The sequence below is a fragment of the Corvus cornix genome, chromosome 26 (genome assembly GCF_000738735.6).
Source record: "Corvus cornix cornix isolate S_Up_H32 chromosome 26, ASM73873v5, whole genome shotgun sequence".
NCBI classification, from domain to species: Eukaryota; Metazoa; Chordata; class Aves; order Passeriformes; family Corvidae; genus Corvus; species Corvus cornix.
In genome coordinates, this window is record NC_046354.1 from 3,820,817 (window position 1) to 3,841,239 (window position 20,423).

General features: G+C 49.3%; 1 protein-coding gene and 1 long non-coding RNA gene across 2 annotated transcripts; one reads left to right on the forward strand and one right to left on the reverse strand.

The window, feature by feature from the left end:
* Nucleotides 1–393: 393 nt before the first annotated feature.
* LOC120411273 lies at nt 394–1,784 on the forward strand. The gene is made up of 3 exons (XR_005603653.1): nt 394–479; nt 681–751; nt 904–1,784. It is a non-coding gene; the product is annotated as an uncharacterized LOC120411273 (long non-coding RNA).
* PTPN22 (protein tyrosine phosphatase non-receptor type 22) lies at nt 1,502–18,877 on the reverse strand. The gene is made up of 21 exons (XM_039565239.1): nt 18,710–18,877; nt 15,686–15,794; nt 14,601–14,677; nt 13,635–13,730; nt 13,209–13,247; nt 12,709–12,780; nt 12,575–12,634; nt 12,047–12,189; nt 11,188–11,254; nt 10,087–10,164; nt 9,472–9,564; nt 8,035–8,111; nt 6,337–7,064; nt 5,217–5,303; nt 4,942–5,072; nt 4,219–4,246; nt 3,777–3,857; nt 3,380–3,483; nt 2,735–2,765; nt 1,901–1,978; nt 1,502–1,593 (listed from the first exon to the last, which is right to left on the reverse strand). Exons 1-21 carry the CDS (start codon nt 18,794–18,796, stop codon nt 1,529–1,531), a joined length of 2,331 nt encoding a protein of 776 aa, XP_039421173.1. The 5' UTR covers nt 18,797–18,877; the 3' UTR covers nt 1,502–1,528.
* Between the last annotated feature and the right edge of the window lie 1,546 nt (nt 18,878–20,423).

A 20,423-nucleotide genomic window follows, 5' to 3' on the forward strand; every position in this document is an offset into this window, starting at 1 on the left:
ACACATTTAAATGGCCCGAGCGCCGGGCGCCGCCGCGCACGCGCCGCCGCGGGGCACCCTGGGACGTGTAGTTCGGGAGCGGGGGGCGCGTGCGCGCGGCGCGGGTCACGTGAGGGGCGGGGGGCGGGTGGGAAGGTGCTGAGGGAAGCGGGAGCCGGGCAGCGGGGAAGGGTAAAAAGCTTTATTTTCACGGCGTTGTCGCTTGTTCTAAAGTGCTTCGTCCATTAAACACCGGCCGCGGGGTGCTGCGGAGGCTTTTCCCGCGAGGGAGATGATGTGGAGCTGTTGCAGCGAGCCTAAGAAGGCCATTCCTGCCCGTGGCAAGGGGATGGAATAAATTCATTGAATCATAAAATCGTAAGGGTTGGGAGGGAACTGAAAAATCTCGTTTCACCCCCTGCCATGGGCTGGGGCACCTTCCGCTACACGAGGTTGCTCCGAACTCCGTCCAGCCTGGGAGAAACAGGAATATAATTTGGGTAAAGGCTTTCACTGTTTTCTGCTGTTAAGAAAACCCATGACTTCAGTAATAAAAAAGGCAATATCGGCTATTCCTCCAACTTTAAGCCAGCTGAGTTTTCCATTCCAGCAGTGGTCAGCAGATTCCTCTTGACCAAATTCCCCAAATCCCACCTTTTTTTGTTTGTGTTTTTTTTTGTTTTTGTTTTCTGTCTTTACAGGAAAACGATCATATAAAGCAATTTTCAGCATCTTTATCCCTCCCCACTGATGGAAACAGCAGTGGCATCTGGTGAGGAATCTCGCAACAAATCTTGTCTTCCCTGTTCCCACCTGAAATTCTGTGCTGGAGGATCACAAACCCTTAAGAACAGCATTGTTTTTAAAATACAATACTATTTTGCTTGCTGTCGTGGTAATTTGGGATTTTTTTTTTTTTTCCAGATGGAAGAGCAGCTGGGTCAGCCAATTGTGCAGTCCAGTTACAACAGTGTAGTTTCTATGGGATCAATCACCATCTTAAGACTTACTGCCCAAAAATCCAGACAAATGCTCTGATTCACTCAGATGAAAGAAAAAAAAAGCTTATGTTATTTCTAAAATCTGCAATGCTAATTCCTTCTTAGTCCAAGTAATGTAAACATCTCAGTGTCTTTGATTACAGTAGACTACAAATGTGAGTAAGGGTCTTGATCCACCTCACTCTGCTCCATTGGCTTTCCAGATCATTCCATAGTCTTCATCATCATCAAAAACCATTTGAGTTTATGCTCAAATCCATCCTTCTGAAGTGATTACATTCCAAAACACAACAAAAATATGTCCCTCCTTAGGATAAAACTTGTATTCCAAGGCTTGCCTTCCATCCCATTGTGAATTAACTGAAGGCTGCTGGTACTTTTATATTCTTTACTTTTAAACTCCAGTGAATGTGCAAGTAGTGCCTGAGCTGCCAACACCGTGAAACAGCTTTTGATGTGTTTATTTGGATGGAAGCCTCACTGGGATGGGCATTCCAAGTATTTCAGGAGGACTTGCAAATCTGCAATGCCGAGTCTATAAAATGCATCTAAATCTTCCATGCTGAGGGTGGATTTCTTGGTCCTTTAGGTTTTGAAAATCGATTTGCAAAGCCTAGGAAGAAATTATATATATATTTTTAATGCAACAAATTCTGTATGTTATAAATGCTGATTATGTAATCCTTTAAAATAACACAGGATTTGAAAATACTTGTAGTTTCAGATCTTTCCTAAGCTTTAAGATATGACAGAAAAGCAACATCCTGTAGCTGCGAATAAAGTTGTAAATGTGTAAAAACTAAATGTGTAAAAACCAATGAGCATTATCTGCAGTGTTTGTAGTTTGTAAGTGTTCTGCCTGGCATTTAGATTTCCAAGAACCAGGTTCTTCCTACCAAAACACAAAGAGGAAAACATACCAAAGTTAAGGAAAGACCTCGGAGAGTTTGTTGGGGCAGGTTCTGATGATTTTGTCAGTGAAGATGGACTGCAGATGCCTAGAAATAAAAAATGAGACCAGAGCAGTTGGTCACTGGTACTTCCAGAGCTGAACTTACGGAATCACGGAATTCTTTAGGTTGGAAAAGGCCTCTAAGATCATCCAGTCCAACCATCAAACCAGCACCAAGCCCCATCCAGCCTGGCCTTGGACACTGCCAGGGATCCAGGGGCAGCCACAGCTTCTCTGGGCACCCTGTGCCAGGGCCTCCCCACCCTCACAGGGAACAATTCCATCCTTAATTTGTGCAATCCCATATTTACAGAGAGTGGATTTACTACTGCAGCAAGTAGTAAATTTTTCTGCTGAGAAAATGTTTGTTCAGAAGTGCTTTAAACGCTTTTTAGCAGTCCTGTTTTCAAGGTAAGCCTTTTAATTTTAGACCAAAGGGATTGTAGTGAGAGATTCCTTATTTGTGCTCCAAATAGACTGGTCAGAATCCAGGCTGGGGCTCACATTCTCCCAGCACCCATATCTCCCATTTGTAGGGTCCTGCAACACAGGTTTGAACGACCTGAAGAATTTGGTAATTTGTCCCCAAGGCACCTGAAGGTCAGCACATCATCCTTATGACATTCCTACAACAGCTACAGCTCTCCAGGTGAGAAGGTGCTCAGCTGGCACAGCTCTGTGTGTCCTGCTCCAAAGTGTGGGGAATTTCACACTGGAAAAGTTCAGGTTCTTGATATTTCCATGCCACACATTTAAATACTTGCTCAAATCCATTGGGAAGATACTAGCCTGAAAGACTTACTTTTTCTCATATTTTTCAATATTTTCAAGCTCTGTTAAAAAAAAAATAGAAAAAGGCTAGTTGGAAAAAAAATGTAGGAAGCAGTGGATCAGTTACTGTGGTAAAGGGAATTCACTGGTAAATGTACAAGTACACATCTCATAAAAGCAAACTTTGTGCCACTCTCTTTGGCTTTTTCCTTGTCAGCCCAAATGCCTCCAGTCTGTATTTTTCTTGCTGTTTTCCTCAAATGCTTTTCTGTTCCACCATAACACCCCAAAGTACAAGCTCACGAGGATAATTAACAGGAGCCTCAAGAAGAGGAGGCTGGTGATGGTTCTGTCCTTGTAGGACAGACTCAGACTCCACTGGAGCAACTTTTTCCCAGAGGAATTGGCACTCAGGTGGATGGAGTGCTGGGGCATAACCCCTGCCCTGGGCAGGGTTGCATTACCCTGTTCCCAGTGCAGACAGGGCAGGTGTTTGCACTTCTACATCAGAATATTTTTATTATTCTTCTTTTCTTGCCATAAACACGAGCAGTCTCGAAGCAGGGCCCCGTTCCCCCAGTTAGCAGTGAGAGGGCAGCAGCAGCAGCAGCTGTGCCAGAGCCAGCCCTTCTCTCACCCTCTCCCTTTTCCACACCTTTTCTTTTGTTTCTTTTACCTTGCTCCTCCTGAAGCATTTCATGAGTTCTTTGGATGATGTTTCGGAGCCCTTGTTCTCCAAACCTGCAGGACTCGAGGAATTTCTTGCAGCAGGCTGCAGACCTGGGAACATACATCATACATACATTTTCAGTGGTCATTCGTAAATCCTCCTGTTTTTTTCCAAGTGCTTTGTTGTTGCTTTTCATCTCCTCTAATGCAGCACTTCTAGAAATTTTATGCAGGTTCCCTAGTTGTGTTTATTTTCATTGTATTTGCTGAACTCTCCTGCAGGGAAGTGCTGAAGCACTACACTGTAATGCTTTGAACAAGTGGGCCATGCTCTCAGAAACCTACAGGTTTAGGTGTGAGTGTAAAACCTCAGTTACATCCCGAGAAAAGAGCTCAGCACTTACTTGCTGCCTCAGCGAGAACAAACGACTCCGGGGTTCTTTCAGGAAGCGGAGGAGGAGAATTAGAGCCATCCTGGGTTGTCTCTGAGAAAGCAAAAATAAAAGACTTGGTTACCTAGCTTTAAAATAATATATATATATATATAAATTATTACCAACCATCTTATCTCAGTTGTCTCAAAGGAAACACACAACATGCAGACAAAGAGGAGCCTGCAAGGAACATCCTCATGTACAGGATGAGGCAGGAGCTGATTAGGAAATATAAAACTACCAGTTCATTTGGTTGCAGAACTGTTCTGGTTAGAACTATTTAATTGCAGGACTATTTAGCAACAATTTCCGTTGCACTGAGCACAGACCTTAAACACATTTACTAAATAAAGCAGTTTCAGAAAAAAAGCAGGTCTTAATTACAAAGATTATCCCAGTATTAAACTTATACCTGTTCGTGGGCTCCAAAGCTTCACACTCTGGAAACAAAAAACAAGGCAGGTATTTAAAATTCCCACATCCAAATGTTGTTTTCTTGCACACAAGGAAGCCAGAGAAGATGAGGAAAGGATGTGATGTGCAAACACCCTCCCACACACACCTCTACGGTCATGTAAAGGAAGACAGACTTGTGCCTTATTCTTCTAGTTCACAGAGCTGTCACTCAGCTATGGGATGATCAAGAGATGCCTAAATTTTGTTCAGCTCCTGTTGGTTCCACAGGGCTGTGTGAAGCTCAGCAGAACACGAATGTCCTGTCTTCATTATCCTTCTCTAAATGAGGGGCAATATGTTTGTTACCCTGTACTGGTCTTAGAATCCCAAAAAATTATATTTGGAGTAAAGTAGATGTTGATAGGAAGGGGCTGGACTGAGACCATGTCTTCTTCCCAATCCTGAGCCCTGAAATCTCTGGAAGTGTTCAAAGTCAGGTTCGACAGGGCTTGGAGCAACCTGGTCTAGTGGAAGGTGTCCCTGCCCATGGCAGGGGGTGGAATGGGATCATCTTAAGAGTCCCTTCCAACCCAGACCATTCCATGATTCTGTGATTCTATGAAATAATTTATGGCAAGTACAAAGTGCCAAAACTAGAGTCTTTCTCATAGAAGGAAATGTGATAAGGAGATTGGCATAGAAATAATGCCAGAAAAGAGGTAAAAAGCCACTTACTTACCTTACATGGTCTCAATCTCACAGGGTCAGGAAACCCCTCTGAGTGAGACTCACCACTCCACTCCCAGGAGGTTCCGATATTTGGATTTCTGTCTGGAAGCCGGAAATCTGAAGTGGCCAGAGGAAATTGTCCTAGAAGCAATTGAACACCAGAGAGATCATTTCTCACCCCAGGCAGCCAGAGCACAGACACTGCCGGATGCTACGGGACCACACTGATGTCAGGTGAGCCTTCAGTGCTTCTCAGACCCTTATTTAATGTTGTTAATCACTTACCCAACTCACTGGCCACAATGAAGGACTCGGGGGTGCGCTGGGGCAGGGGTGGAGCATCATCATCATCATCTGGCTGTGGCAGGGGGGCTGATTGGAGAGACACAGGTTACTGGCATGGCAGGACATGAGGGGGACCACAGGCCTGTAGAGGAGAGGGCTGCTCCTGCCCTGCCACGCACCAGACATTAAGGTTAAACACCTCTAAACTTTTGGTTAAACGTCCAAATAGCTCTCAGCACCAATTGCACAAGGAAAATGAGCATAACCCAACACAGCCAGGCACACAGCTGGTGGTTCTGCTGCTCCTTGGCTTGGGCTGCAACTCGCATAACTTCCTAAGGGCACCGGGATAACGAGCATGTCTTTGTGACAGTGAATGCTGAGGGGCCTGGGCAGGGCAAAGTGGAGCAAGTGCCAAAGCTGTGGACAACAGGAAATGTCCAGCTGGACCAGGACTAACCAGATCAAGGAATAATTCCACCTTCCTCGTATGACAGGTGATGGATTTAAGGATACAGATCTGGGCAAAATACTTGTGTTGAATCATGGAATCATAGAATGGGTTGGGTTGGAAGGGACCTTAAAAACCATTTAGATCCAACAAGCCCACCATGGGCAGGGGTGTCACCCAGTAGATCAGGTAGCTCAGGGCCCCTGAAGTCCTGGATCTCTCAATCTCAGTGAGATTTCAGTGTCCCCCACATGACACTCTGAAGCAAAGAGTGAGTAGGGTTTGGCCTGAAAATAAGATCCTCAGAAAAAAACATTTCTGGGAGCTTTCTGAATGCTTTTTGGAGCACCTTGCTGTAAGAATTGGTCAGCACCAGTCCCTGCCACCCTGTGAGAGCTGCTCTAAGGTGACACAGGGGTTCAGAGCAGCTGTGTAACTCAAACACGAAAATCACGCTGTTCTAAAAATGCTTGTGGGACAAAATTAAGGCAGGATGAAAAGAGTGTGAGGATGAAACCAGTTACTTCCTCAGCTCCCATGAGAACCCAGTCCTGAGGAGCAGCCACAGCCCTCCCTGGACACCAGATGACCACACTGACCACTCCCTCCAGCACGCCCTAGTCCAGAGAGACCTTGTCCCATGTGTCCCCTTGTCCCAGTAGCACTCACCCAAGGGGAACATCCTCTCCTCGTTCAGGGGAGTGTGGTGGGACGATGGGGAGCTGGCTGTGGTGGGCTGTAGTGGGGCACTGGCAGAGCAAGAACGGAGGAGCTCATCCTGCCCCTCCAGAAAGGGAAACACGGGGGACACGGGGTTGTCTGGAGAGAGTGATGAGAAGTAGGAGTCTTCTGCTGAGCACAGGTAAGGGTGAGGGTATTGCCCCTGGTGCCTCTGGCCTGGGAGGGCGTCTGCTGCTCGTCTGGAGGTATTTGGGTCCACAGGGGAAAATCCATCCTGGAAGCTTGGGTGACTGGCTTTTGGCCCCTGTGGACTCCAAACAGGCTTGGCATCCCCTGCATCCCGTTCCCAGTCTTCTCCCTGCTGCCCCAGGGCTAGAGGGGTCGATACAGTCCATGCCAGAGGTGCTTTGGCACCAGGCCCCCTCCCGCCTGCTCCCTTTGGCTCCAGGTCCAGCTCCCAGCTGCGGTGTTTCTGAGGGGCATCCCCAGCACCCCTGGGCTCGCCGGCAGCCGCCTTCCTGCGGCTGACGAAGTTCAAAGCACCGAAGGAGATGGCCTGTCTGATGGGGGGCACACCCTGGGCAGAGCTGTGCTGTGCTGCCGTGGCACACGGCGAGGGCAGGGACGCTTTGCTCTGTGCCGCAGGACGGAGACGTTGGTGCTCCTCCTGCTGCGGAGGCAGGTGTTGGTGTGCAACCTGCTCCTCTCGCTCTGAGCTGCAGTAAAGCACAAAAAAGTGGTGTGGAGTCAAGGCCATCGAGGGCTCAGAAAATGTCAGCCCACTAACGGGGCCCACAGCACTGCTCCCAGCAGCAATTCCCTCGGGAATGCAGAGCCCAACTCGGCCTCAAGCCAGGAGCACAGGGAAGGACTGTGCTCCACTTCGACACCAGTAAATGGTGAACAGAGGAGGCCCCTTTATGCCAGCAAACTGAATGAAAAAGCAAAATTATTTACAGAAAGAGGACACTGCAATCCCAAACAGTGCCCACAGAGAGATCCCACCACCCTTGGAAGCTGCTGGTACTGGGAAGTTGGATCCTCAGGACTGCTATTCCTGCAGCAAGGGGCATTGGAGTGGAATGTGCAGATGGAAGATGGGACCACTGGGGGGACATTCCGTGCCAGGCAGAGGGCTGGGATAACCCAGCCCTTGGTGTCTCCATGTGCATGAGACTGTTTTTATACTGTTTCATACTCTTCTCAGTTCATATGTGAAACACTGCGTGAAACAAAGCCCAGGGCAGAAGAAGGGGACTGATAATGACACACAGGGAAGAGGCTGAGACACATCAGTGAGAAGAGCAGGAATTATTAGGAAATTAAGAAAAATTTCTTCACTGAGGGGGTGATCAGGCATTGGAACAGGCTGCCCAAGGAAGTGGTGGAAACACCATCTGTGGAAGTATTCAAAAAACACGTGGATGTGGCACTTGGGGACACGGCTTAGTGTTGGACCTGGCAGTGCTGGGTTAATGGTTGTGCCCGGCGGTCTTAGAAGATTTTCCAACCCTTATGATTCTATGAATTTTGTTAGGAAAAACATGAGGGTCAAAGTGGAACTCAAGGGAGGCAGCAGATCCTGAGAGCTAAAGTGTTCCAAAGCACACATCAAAAAGTTCACCTCTCTGAAATTGTGTGGGTGACTGCAAATACCAACCAGGGATACTTGTGCTGAGGCCTTACCAGGTGAGTAAACTCAGGCCATAAATGTCTTCCACTGGAGTCAGGACCGGCTTGGCTGCAGGATGCCCTGCTCCTTCCTAGGGAAAGGAAATGTTGGCAAACAAGAGTGAGGAGGCAGAATGCAAACACCAACGTGCTGCTTCAGGAGCCGGAATTTTTGCCAACTACTTCTAATTACTAAAGCACTTGGGAAATGATCAGCAGCAACTTGAAAACACCAAGGTGGAGCTGAAAACTGCAGACAGAACTTCCTGAAGAACAACTCCTGCCAGCACCTTTCTGAATCGAGAGCACAGCGAGCCCTACAACCATCCAGCTGTGCCAAACAGCTGGCAGGCAGCCTGTGCAGACACTCTGCCTTCAGGAGCCCACACTGGGCAAGCTGGGTGCTGGTTTTGTTTGTGACACCAGCTCATGGCCATCCCCATGCTCTGCACAGTGTCCTCAGAGGAGAGGGAGGTTTAGGGGGGCGAGAGTTTTGGGCAAGAGCTACAAAACCACATCCTGACTTGAAGCGTCCTCTGCATTTTGTGTCCGCCCAGCTCTGTGTGACCTTTGCTCACAGACTGTCCTTAACCAGGCCAAAAAGGCTTTTCCCAGTTCTTTTCTCACTCAGCTCTGGCTTGGAACATCCTGCAAATCCTATGGCAAAACTGAGGCACGAGTCCCATTGCAGGATCCTCTTCCCAATTCTTTAGATAAAAGTTTCTGACAAAATGAGCTCACTGTGACCTTCCAGGCTTTGCTGTGATGCATTTACTTTCCTGGATTTGATCCAGTGAGGCTCATGTTGGCAGTCACAGAACAGCAAGAGCAAAGAAAACCTCAAGCAGAGATGTTTTGGCTCTTCATGTTAATGTGCAGCTTCACACCAAGATCACATTATTTTTCCTCAGAGGTGTAACAGATTTGTGAGACTTTGCCATGTTTTTTCACAAGATATTTCCCCCTATGTCCTCCCAAAGACAGGCTGTGGCACTGATTCCCTCACTAGCACACGAGGTAACACTTTCAGCCTCACTGCCTCGTGATCCCAAGCTTCCCAACCTGGACCTTCCCAACCTGATCTAAAAATCCCTCAGCTGCTTCCAAGAACTCCATGAAGACAAGTTTCTCTGGAACATCCCCATGGAAATCAGTCCCTCCTGTAGAAAGTTCGTGCTTTTCTATTCACTCATGACATTAAACAATCATAAATATATATAGAAAATAGAAAATGGTTTTGAGACGGAAGAAAATCTAGGTCTTGTTTGTGATAAGCATTGCACATTTAGGGGAAGAGCTGGATTCTCATGCGTTAACTTCAAAAGAGACTCAGTTTGGGTATCAAGGGGAGCAGAAAATATGGGAATTCATCCCAAGTCTGCAGCAGGAACTGAGGTTAGAGCTGGAGTGCCCAGGCTGCAAGAGGCAGGGTGGTTGTCCTGGGACTTTTACCTGTGAAGTAGCAAAATCTTTCTGGGCATCGAGTGCTTGAATCTGCCTTTTGAAGAGCTCAATCACCGCGTCGTAAACCAGCTCATACTGCTCCTGCATTCCAGACAGAAAAAACGTGACAGCCAGCACTGGTGGCACCTGTAAATGGCACCTCTTCCCAATCAAGTAGCACCCCTGAGAGAAGCTGCCTTTCCTGTCCAGTGGCAGGGTGTGAATTCTGAGAAGAGGCAGAAGCCATGACTCTCACAGGGTTCACACCGAAGCATTTGGGGGGTTTTTGGGTGTGCAAACAATGCTGTTCTGTATTCAGCTTCCTCTTCAGTCTGTTGCAGCTGAGAAAAGTTCCCACTTCATTGCCTGGACAGTTCCTGGTTTCCAGCACAAGCGTTCGATAAATCACACTGTGAGTGCTGTCCCAGCTGTCCACAAGGAAACGCTCAGCTACCAAATTAATTTCTGCAAAATCATTGTTCTGTTCAGAAAAGGGACTTTGCACAACATCTCCACACCCCAGCTCCCACCAGCACTGCTGCTCTGGGTTTCCCTGCTGTGAACCCTCCTGGGGAAAAGGTGAGGTCCCGGCATGGACCAGTTGGTGACATTCCCCAAACCTACCTTGGTCTGCACTATGCAAGGTCTTTGTGTGCGCATTTCCTGGACCAGACTGAACACACTGAAGTTCACTGGAACAATCTGGTGAGAAAGGGAAAAGACAAAATGGTTTCAAACTAAAAGAGAAGAGATTTAGATTAGATATTGGGAAGGAATTGTTCCCAGTGAGGGTGGTGAGGCCCTGGCACAGGGTGCCCAGAGAAGCTGTGGCTGCCCCATCCCTGGCAGTGTCCAAGGCCAGGTTGGATGGGGCTGGGAGCAACCTGGGACAGTGGAAGGTGTCCCTGCCCATGGCAGGGGGCTGGAAAGAGAGGATCTTTAAGGTCCCTCCAACCCAAGTCTTTCCATGATTTCTATGATTTCTCTGATAAAAATTACAGACAGGCCTAATTCCATGAAGCTTCCAAGTCATGATGCAGTTCAGAGCACTGTCTGAAATCCAGGCCTGCTACTGCAAGAATTTTTAACAAAGAGCCTGCTTTAAGTGCTGTTTTATTTATTACAAACCACCCTCCTCCCTCCTCCTGTCTCACACTCCACAGACTGTTAGAGTGTTAGTTATTAAGCTGTGGGCAGCACAGAGGACGTGACACTGATTTCCCTGTTGGATGGGTTCAGGGAACGGTAGAACAGAAGACATCAGGCTCTCCTCTGAGTCCCAGCAACCTGCTCTGAGGCCAGGGATTACTGCCTGTGCCACCGTTATTGGAGAGTCAGAGTAAAGCAAGGTGGTGGTTTGGAAATGCTGAGTATCTGATGTGTAAGTGCGGAGAGACAAATACAGATAGTAAAGATGTACTGAAGAGTGAAGGTCAGCACAGGGCCGTGTGCTGTGAGCTGAAGGCCTGGCCAGAGGGAGCAGTGGAGGGGGGATTCTGCCCCACTGCTGTGATGCTGTCAGTGTCTAGAGAGAGAGGAGTGGCACAAACTGGGGATGGGGAATCAGCGCTTTGTTCACCAGCGTTCTCCAGTCAGGCCATGGGGAGCTCCCATCCACCTGAAATCCACCTGAGTGCAGTCAGAGGAGGTGAAAGGGAGAGGGAAGGTTGGGGAGGGACAGAGGGGTGCAGGTGCCATCGAAGGCAGTGAGGGGTTGGCACTCACCCCATCCTTCAGCAGCTTCTGGGTGTAGTCGATGGCGCAGATGACGCCGGTTCTGCCGCAGCCAGCACTGCAATGACAGCCACAGCAGGGTTGCCAGCACAGCTCAGAAGGTGGGCACACTGTCTTTTCTGACAAGGATATTTGGAGAAGACCCACAGCCACCTGTCCCTTCCACACAGCAGAAGGTGCAGACCCGCATGATGCTGCAGCTTCAGCCCACGCAGGGCTCTGCTGCACAGGGTTGGGAGGCACAGCTCATCCCTGAGAACTGCTCTCAGTCCTTCTGTGCTGACCAGCCACACACGGACATGCCCAGTGGTGGTGATCTCTGACCCAGACCTTCTCACTCTCTACAACTCCCTGGCCAGGTGCTGGTCTCTTCTCCCAACTAACAAGGGACAGGACAAGAGGAAATGGCCTCAGGTTGCCCCAGGGGAGGTTTAGATTGGATATCAGGAAAAATTTCTACACCAAAAGCATTGTCAAGCACTGGCACAGGCTGTCCAGGGCAGTGGTGAAGTCACCATTGAGAAAACGTGTAGATGTGGCACTTGAGGACGTGGTTTAGTGGTGGCCTTGGCAGTGCTGGGCAGATGGTTGGACTCGACCATCTTAAAGGACTTTTCCAACCTAAGCAATTCCATGATTCTGTGATTGTGTTGCTGGCCTGCTGCTGCCTCCTTCCCTGCCCCCTGGCCATGCTGTCTGTCCTCAGAGGAGCCCTTTGCCTTAGGGCTCCCTACAAGAGGAGCTTGGCTGTGGGCTTGGCCATCTTCCCTGCTTTGTGACCCCTCGGGATGTGGGAGCACAGGGGTCTGGGGGCCAGCAGCCCTTCCCTGCTGGCAGCCAGGTTACCCACCTGCAGTGGATGCAGACAGGGACCCTGTCATCGGGCTGGTAGCAGCGAACGTCCCTGACAAGCTCCAGGATGGGCTCGATGGATGAGGGGATGTGGTGGTCCGGCCAGTTTTTGTAGTGGAAGTGGTAGATGGTGCGGGTTGCCTGCAGAGGAAGAGCAGTGGCAGGGTCTGGGATGTCCGCATGGCAAGGGAAGCTGGATTTCTGCTCCATCTCCAACTCCCTTCTGCATCAGCAGGCAAAGGGCAAAGGAACAGTTTGCAGCTGGTTTTGCTGCAGGAGCTGTTTTATGACATTCTTGGCGTCACTTACCCGGAGTCTGATTTGCCATGACTGACAAACACCTTCAGAAACTGAGGTCTGACTTAATGAATTTTTTACTTTCTTTGTTCCCTCAACTGCTGTCAAATCTAATTCAGCAGCCTGAGCAGTCTAAACTTTTCTGCACAAAATGTACCATATTTCAATATATTATTTATATAACAAAGCCAGCCCGGGTGCATTTTCTGCCTTGACCTTTCCTCCTTACCTCATTCAGGGTCACCTTTAAAGTTCTAATCACATACTCATTCCTCTTCTCCTCAGCCTCCTGCAGAAGAAGTCAGAGTCAAATTTTCCATGGGTGCCCCGGGGGGGTCAGGGTGCTGGGGTGGCTGCACTCACACAGGTGATGGCGAAGGGGCCACAGTGCAGGGGGGAGCCGTCCACCTCCGCCCAGTACCGCTCACACTTCTTCTGTTGGGACAAGCAGGATGTGTTTGGTTATTCCCCACTGGCCCAGCTGTGCTGTCTCCTCTTTCACTTTTCAGGACAAAATTCACACTGGGAAGAGGCTCAGCTCTTGCTGCTGTCCAGCTCCAGCCTCCCCTTCCTTGCAGCTGCCACTGCTGGTTTTGCCTTTCCAGAGAGATTCTCTATGCTACCGGAAATGGCTAAAGAATTTCATGGAATTCCAGACTGGTTTGGTTGGAAGGGACCTTAAAGATATCTCATTTCACCCCCTGCCATGGGCAGGGACATCTCCCATGGGACCATTTGTAGTTGGAGACTCAGAAAACAGCTCATATCAAACAGAAACTCGCTGTCACTAATGGGATTTAATAAAAATCTGCATCTCTCACCCTGCCCTGGCACTCAGAGGCCATCTGTGATACACTACTCACCTTCCCCATTTCAAACTCCATACAAGCCATGACCACGACCTGCAGGAAGAAAGTTCATTAGAAAAGTCTGAGCACAAGTTTCTTATCCAGGCAGCAAAATTAAACTCAGCTCTTGCGGGTACTTATCAGTGACAAGGAAACTCTGTGGGCTGCCTTCCCCTGAGCCCCGACTGCCAGACAAGTCACACTGGGACATCACCCACAGCCTGGCACAAGGACCTCCCCAGCCACCACCCAAAGGCAGGGACAGCCACCAGCAGACTCCTGCCTTGGCACGAGTGGGAGGAGGCTGATGGTAGAGATGTGGGACACACACAACATCTGGAGTGAAACCCTGGCTCACAAAGGACTTCAGGATGTAAGGACAACTTTTCTTAAAAAAAAGGACATAAAAACTTTATATTTAGATATAAATCTGCACCTTACCAGGACTTCATACTCCCAAATCATCCTCCAAAAGTCAATGACAGTAGTGGGGAGAGGACCCTGGGTTGCAATGTATGCTCTTGGCCCGTAGACACCCTGGAACATTCAAACCAGACAGGGACACATCTGTGCATAGTTCACCAGCAGAAATAAAGTCATTCCTCTCTCTGAATTTACTTCTATCAGCAAGCCCATTAAGAATTTAGAAGGACTTTCATATAGTTGAATTTTGGACACATACATTAACTCGAGCAGTGATGTGCAAAGAAAAGGCAGGGCCGAGCTGGGGAGCTGGGGTTGAGCTGAGACCAGCACCAGTTCTTACAGTGCTCTGGGAGCTTGAAGGTGATGTGGCCACAGAATGAACAATGATCCTGTTGGGAAGGTCTTTTCTCCGGCAGAAGAGCCCTGGGTCACTGTCATGGAGAATGAAGGGAACCAACCAACCATCTATCTATCCATCTATCCATCTATCCATCTGTCAATCAGAGAAGGGTTGTAGGCCCAGGACAGTCCCAAAACACGTGGAGCTGCTGATGGAGCACTGCCCCACACTGACGTGCCCCATTGCTCGCCCCAGCAGCGGGTCCCAGCCGTGCAGCACTGCAAGGTTTCCTGCCTCTGCACTGGTTGCAGCCCAGGTGACTCTGGCCACAGGCAATTTTGCACCACTGTCACCCACCAAAGGCAGCAACGGCGACAAGGAAGTTGGGGCTGTGAACCACAAACTGTTCCACCCATGGCCCCGGCACGAGTGTGTCCCCTGCCCTGTAGCCTGGTGCCTCTGTGCTGCACAGAGGGTTTCTGCAGGGCTCACTGGTTGTACACATCTTCTTACATCAGTCATCCTTGAGCACAGCCCAGAAATTACTGCAGAGCCCTTTGGTTCACCAGAGCCCCTGACCTGCTCCTCTTGGCACAAGAGCAACACCTTTGCAGGACAAAACGGCACAAAAGAGGCCATACCTTGATGAAGCTGGCATTGATGTAATGAGAATCTGTGTCAGATGTAATCAGGGACAACTCCACTCTGGTGTGGTCAACTGCAAAAGCAGGAGAAGCAGCAGTCAGTGTCTGTCTTTCACGGTCACTGAGTCCTTGGAGGGCAGCACAAGGTGCTTTGGGGGAGCACTCACATCAGAGAGCTCATCCAGGGCAGGTGGGTGGCTGTGCAAGCAGCTGATGTCCCTCCCACACCTCCCACACCTCCCACACCTCCCACAGCCCTGCTCAGAAGTGCCTCTGCCTACACACACAGGGGATGGACGAGATCCTTTCGGAGAGTTGGGGAGGCTTTAGGGGAGAGCTGCAGGAGCTGCCACTGCCCCAGTGCAACGCTGATCCCCTCTGACCATGCAGAAAGCCAAGCCTAAAACCACCTAAACGCACTCCAGGCTCAAACCAGGTCTGTGGCGTTAGATACAAAGGTTTGAAAGCTGGACTCAATCTTGGAGGTCTTTTCCAACCTCAATTATTCTGTGATTTACTTTCTTTTCCAAGTTGGAATGGATGAAAGAGACAGTCTGCTCTGATCCTGGGACAGACCGTCCTTTGGAGACCACTGCATCAAGCCAGGACAAGCCACAGCAGGTTTTGCCTGTTGTCTGCTTTGTACATCACGGAGACATAGTTGTCCAAAGGCCTTTGGATGCAAGGGATTGCAATGTTACCCGGGAAGCTTGCAAGGATGATCACTGGAGGATGTGTTTCCTAGTGAATAGGAGTCCTTCTGTCTCTAGAAAATATCACAGAATCACGGAATATCCTGGGTTGGAAAGGATCCACAAGGATCATCGAGTCCAACTCCCGTCCCTGCACAGGACATCCCCAGAATTCCACCATGTGCCTGAGGGCGTTGATATGTGCCAAAGTCCCCCAGAGCAGGCACAGCAGCAGCCAAAGCCCTGCATCTGAACAGCAGGACTCAAAGCCAACAGACAGCAGTGAGATGCTCACACACAACAACTGTGCAGGCAGGCACCAGAGGATGAGAACAAGAAAAGCAAGAAAAACAAAAGGCTGAGTAGGAACATGTGCCATTTCCAACCTACAAGGTAAGATGTCCTTGTATCTGTTCTTCTTGACATTCTCTGGCTGCTCAGACACTGCTGCAGGGTAGATTTTATCCGATCTGTACTTTGTTGACTGTCTCTTCAGCTTCTGTGAAAAAAGAGTGGAACAAATTACAGCCGACGTGCTACAGCCAGCGCACTACTAGAGAGCACATGAAGGTCTCGAGGGGTCGTGTTTGCTACCACAAAGCAAGGTCGGCACCATTAATTCTTTCCTGAGTGGCTTTTCTCAGAGCAAGAATAGACAGAACAACCTGAGAGCCCCAGCACAGCTTCTGAAGAATGGAAAGTGTGTGCTGAGGCAGTGCCCACACGTCGGCTTGTGAAGTGACACAAAGCATCGCCCTCACAAGTGAGTGAGACCCGGGGGAATTACTGTCAGTACAAAAGGCACCCAGATCAGAGGAGTGACAGTGTCAAAGCACCTTTAACAAATGATACCAGAAAGGACAGGTAAATCTATTGATTTTTCTCACTTTGGTAGAGGTGCTCCTGTCCGTAGCTGGAAGCAGCGATGCTAAAGCCACTAAGGGAGCACAAGCAACTGGAGCAGAGTGGCTCCATGGACTGATGAAAGGGAAGAGAGGAGTCCTGGGACAGACACTTAGGGCTGAAAATCTCTCATCTCTTACTTTTTCAGGATAAAGCTGCAGCACACACAGAGAGTTAAAGCATCTTTCTCCTGGCAAAGCATAGAATTTTATTTCACTGCCACCAGCTTCTAAATAACACATACTGTTTGTTACCATCAGCTTCTGAAGCACCAGCCCCACTGTATTTTTTCTTTCATATTTTTGTGTCCGGGTTGTTGGTTTTTAATATTAAACTGCAGTTTTAAACCACAAAATTCAGCCACAATACCCTAGGAGTTAAATCTCAGAGATCTGATGGAATGAGTCAGGGAGGAGGCACAGGAGGCTCGGGACAGTCCATGTGTCCAGCCTCTATTAATTAAGAACGTGGGGCAGACACAGTAGGACAGAAATTGTGGGAGCAGGATGGGTTTTGTGGCCTCCACATCCCTGTAGCCTTCTGAGCAATTCTGGTTTTGGTCACATCCTCCCCTGCCTCCTTTCAGTACACCCCCAGCTTCCAGGGAAAGCTTTCATGGAAGGGGCATGACTCCATACTAAAGTCAGTCTTCTCAGAGCCAAGGCCCTGAATCATCTGACTTTTCTGTCCCTGAATAATCTGACATTAAACTGTGTGGGCAATGCCTAGGTATGCAAAAGCAAGTGGGAATCACAGAATCATGGAATATCCTGGGCTGGAAGGGACCCACAAGAATAATTGAGTCCAGCTTCTGGTCTTGCACAGACATTCCAAAATCCCACCCTGTGCCTCAGAGCATTGTCCAAACGCTCCTGGAGCTCTGGCAGCCTTGGGGCCGTGCCCATTCCTTGGGGAGCCTGGGCAGTGTGCAGCTGTGAGGCTGCACAGACAGAAAAAGGGGACTCCAACAAACCCGCTGCCATTTACAGTAACATCACCACAACTTGCACGTACAAATGCTCGGTCCCACAAGGAGAGGGCAGGAATTAGGGGAGGAATGGCACTGAATATTTCTGTCACATTTGGAAACACAAGCCAGCACAACGGCCTGGTGAGGCCACTGCCTTGCCCAAGTGGCCACAAATCAGGTCACTCTAAGAAGATCTTATCCCATACAAGAGGAAATGCAGCCTTGACCATTTCCGCCTGCCATTTTGATCAGAAATGAACACATCAGGCTTCTGGAGCCAGCCTGAGCAGCAGGGCTCAGAGCCCACTGCCTCGCACGCACAGACACCCCGGCAGAGAGAGGGGAAACTCAGCAGGCTGTGACAGCGCTTTGTTCCATGGAACAACAGACTGTCACTGCAGGCTCAGATTAATCACTTCCCTCCACCCCAGACACCTGGAAACCAAACACTCAGCTTTCCCCAAGTGTTTGAAGTGTCAGATTTCACTGGTATGACAGAGCAGGGCTGGAGCTTGTGGGGACCCCTCAGTAACCCGGAGCCAGAGATTGGTCCAGTGTTTGGCACATCTCAGATCTCACAGAGGTACCAGTTTTACCCTTCCCTTTGTTTGTTAAAGCTGGGCAATGCCACTGCCTCCCAGAGCAGCCCAGGCAGCCTGTCAGAGCCACCTGCCTCCAGCTGATACACCAAGAGCCATTTCCAGCCACCAGCTTTAGCCATGAGATGGTGCGTTGGCATCTGAGCCTCATCCCTGGCACCCAAACCAAAAAATGTGTCGGAGAGCTCACAAATTCAGGGCAATGCAGAACTCACGGGGTGGTGGGAGCCATTAGCATTTTTTGCAGCTATTGCCTTGAGGGAACAAGAAAGTAGTTTCCAGGAGGGGCCAGGAGCACTGCTGGATGTAGAGCACACAGATCCCAGGTCCCAGAATGGTTTGGGTGGGAACGGACCTTAAAGCTCATCTCATTCCACCCTGTACCATGGGCATGGACACCTTCCACTGTCCCAGGGTGCTCCAAGCCCCGTCCAACCTGGCCTTGAACATTTCCAGGGATGGGGCAGCCACAGCTTCTCTGGGCAACCTGTGCTCCATGGAAACAAGGACAAGGTAAGTCAAGGAGAAACCGGAGATCCCTGGTAGGAACTCGTGTGCCACAGGTCTAACAGATTGCAATGGCGAGAAGGGGCAGAGGCTCCATATTCCTCCCTGTATCCTCAGTTGTGTCACCAGGGCCAGAAGCTCCATATTCCTCCCTGTCCCCCTGGTTCTGTTACCAGGCAAAGTGAAACCGCGTCCCGACAAGTGCATTCGGCAAGCAGAAAACAGGAAGCACTCGGGTAATTAGCTAAAAAGCAAACAGTTCAAATGCAAACCATTACATTCCTCTCATGTCTTTACATCCCTCTTAGCCCAGTTAACTCCTGGGTGTCTATTAAAAAACTCCTAGAAAGTCTCACTGTCATGTGTTTGAGAAGTGACCGAGCGATTCCCTCCGACATGAGCTGAAACACTGAGCTGAGCCTTGAGTGAACTCACCAAAAACTCCTCTGCAAACTCTCCTCGGCTGAGCTTCTTGCCTTGGACCCTTTCCAGGTTCTGTAGCAGGATCTCCCTTTGGTCCATGGTGCCGGAGCCGGAGCGTGCCTGGCCTGGCCCTCCTGGGAAGGGACATGTCAAGTGATCCGCAGCGGAAGGCACCGCGGGGAGCGCTGGCTGTGGTTTTCTGACTTCATCACAGCCCGAAAGGAAATTAGTGCGTAGCAGATAATCCTGGTCAGACAACACAACAGAACACACAGCACAGGGCCCTCGTGCCCTCCTTTCAAACCACCCCTATTTGGCATGGGGTGGGCAGCACCGAGGGCAGGGGTGGGGACATGTTGGACACCAGTCCGAGCCCCCCATCACCCCAATTCCTCCAGCACCATGTCCAGCCATCACTGCCAGGGGTACCCAGGGGTGAGCACAGGGAGCAGCTGGGGAGCATTCATGTCCCAAGGGGCTGTGATCCACCAGTAGGGCTGCAAACCTGGAATGTGACTGGAAGAGTCCATAAAACAGCATGGGAAATCTACAGTTCCCCTTCACACTTTTAATGTAGGATCCAGAATGGTTTGGGTTGGAAGGGACCTTAAAACTCATCTCAATGGGCAGGGACACCTTCCACTACCCCAGATTGCTCCAAGCCCCATCCAAGCTGGCCTTGGACACTTCCAGGGATGGAAGTTTTATTCTGCCTCCCGCATCAGATGTAAAATATTTTGAAGGAATCCTTCAGGCAGATGCTGACACCCAAACAGGTGTTACTGCCCTGGACTGCACGACTTCTGAACAGAGGAAAACCATCCTTGTGCTTCAGGTCAACTCTTCCAGCTGCAATTCCCCACATCCCATGGCTTTTGTCAAAAGAGAGGATCAAATCCAACCCCAGCAGACTATAGAGGTCAAATTAATGATGCCAGCCTGATTAACCTCTCTCACTCTGTAACACTTGAAAAACCCCACAGGTAAAGGAGGCCATTCCCAGGTTGGGAGAGGAGGCAGAGAGCACAGTTCTGGAATGCCATCCATCTTCTCTACGTGCAGAAATGAGGAAAGCTAAACAAAACTAAGCCAAAAACAACAATTCTCAACCAAAAAAAAAAAAAACCAAAAGAGATGAGAATCACATCTTCCATATTTCCAATACCTCATGTGTTGCACAAAGGCTTCAAACTCATTGTACCAAGTCTGATTCTCTCCCTGACTGTAACTAGGGCCATTCAATGTGTCCCCTTCTGTGTTTCCTCGCAGATGGGGTACAGAGCAGCTCCAGGATTTCTGTATTCAGTAGCTAAAAGGCAAAGGGCTGCTAATCACTCTTAGTTTAAAATATCAAATGCTAATTTTGCAGAAATAAGCCTTGGACTCACCTGAGAGGGAGAGTGACCTTTAAAATAACTAATGGAAACGTTTTAAAACAAACACTCACCTGCTGGGTCTGCAGCACTAAGCACTAACCTGGAGGCTTGAGTAGGAGTGAAGCCCACTTTTACTGCTAAATTTAAGAGAAACACAAGAAGAAAAACCAGTTGATAACAAACTTCACTATTTTTGTTTGTAGTGGTAGCGAATCTCTTTTACACATTGCTCAGTGTCAGGTTCTGCCTGCAGTGTCTGGAAGAAGCACAACAGCTTTTCTCCAGTCACATCAATGAAAAGCCCAAGTTCTCCTCTGGAAAGTAGCACAGCCCTTTCTGTCAACTGTCCA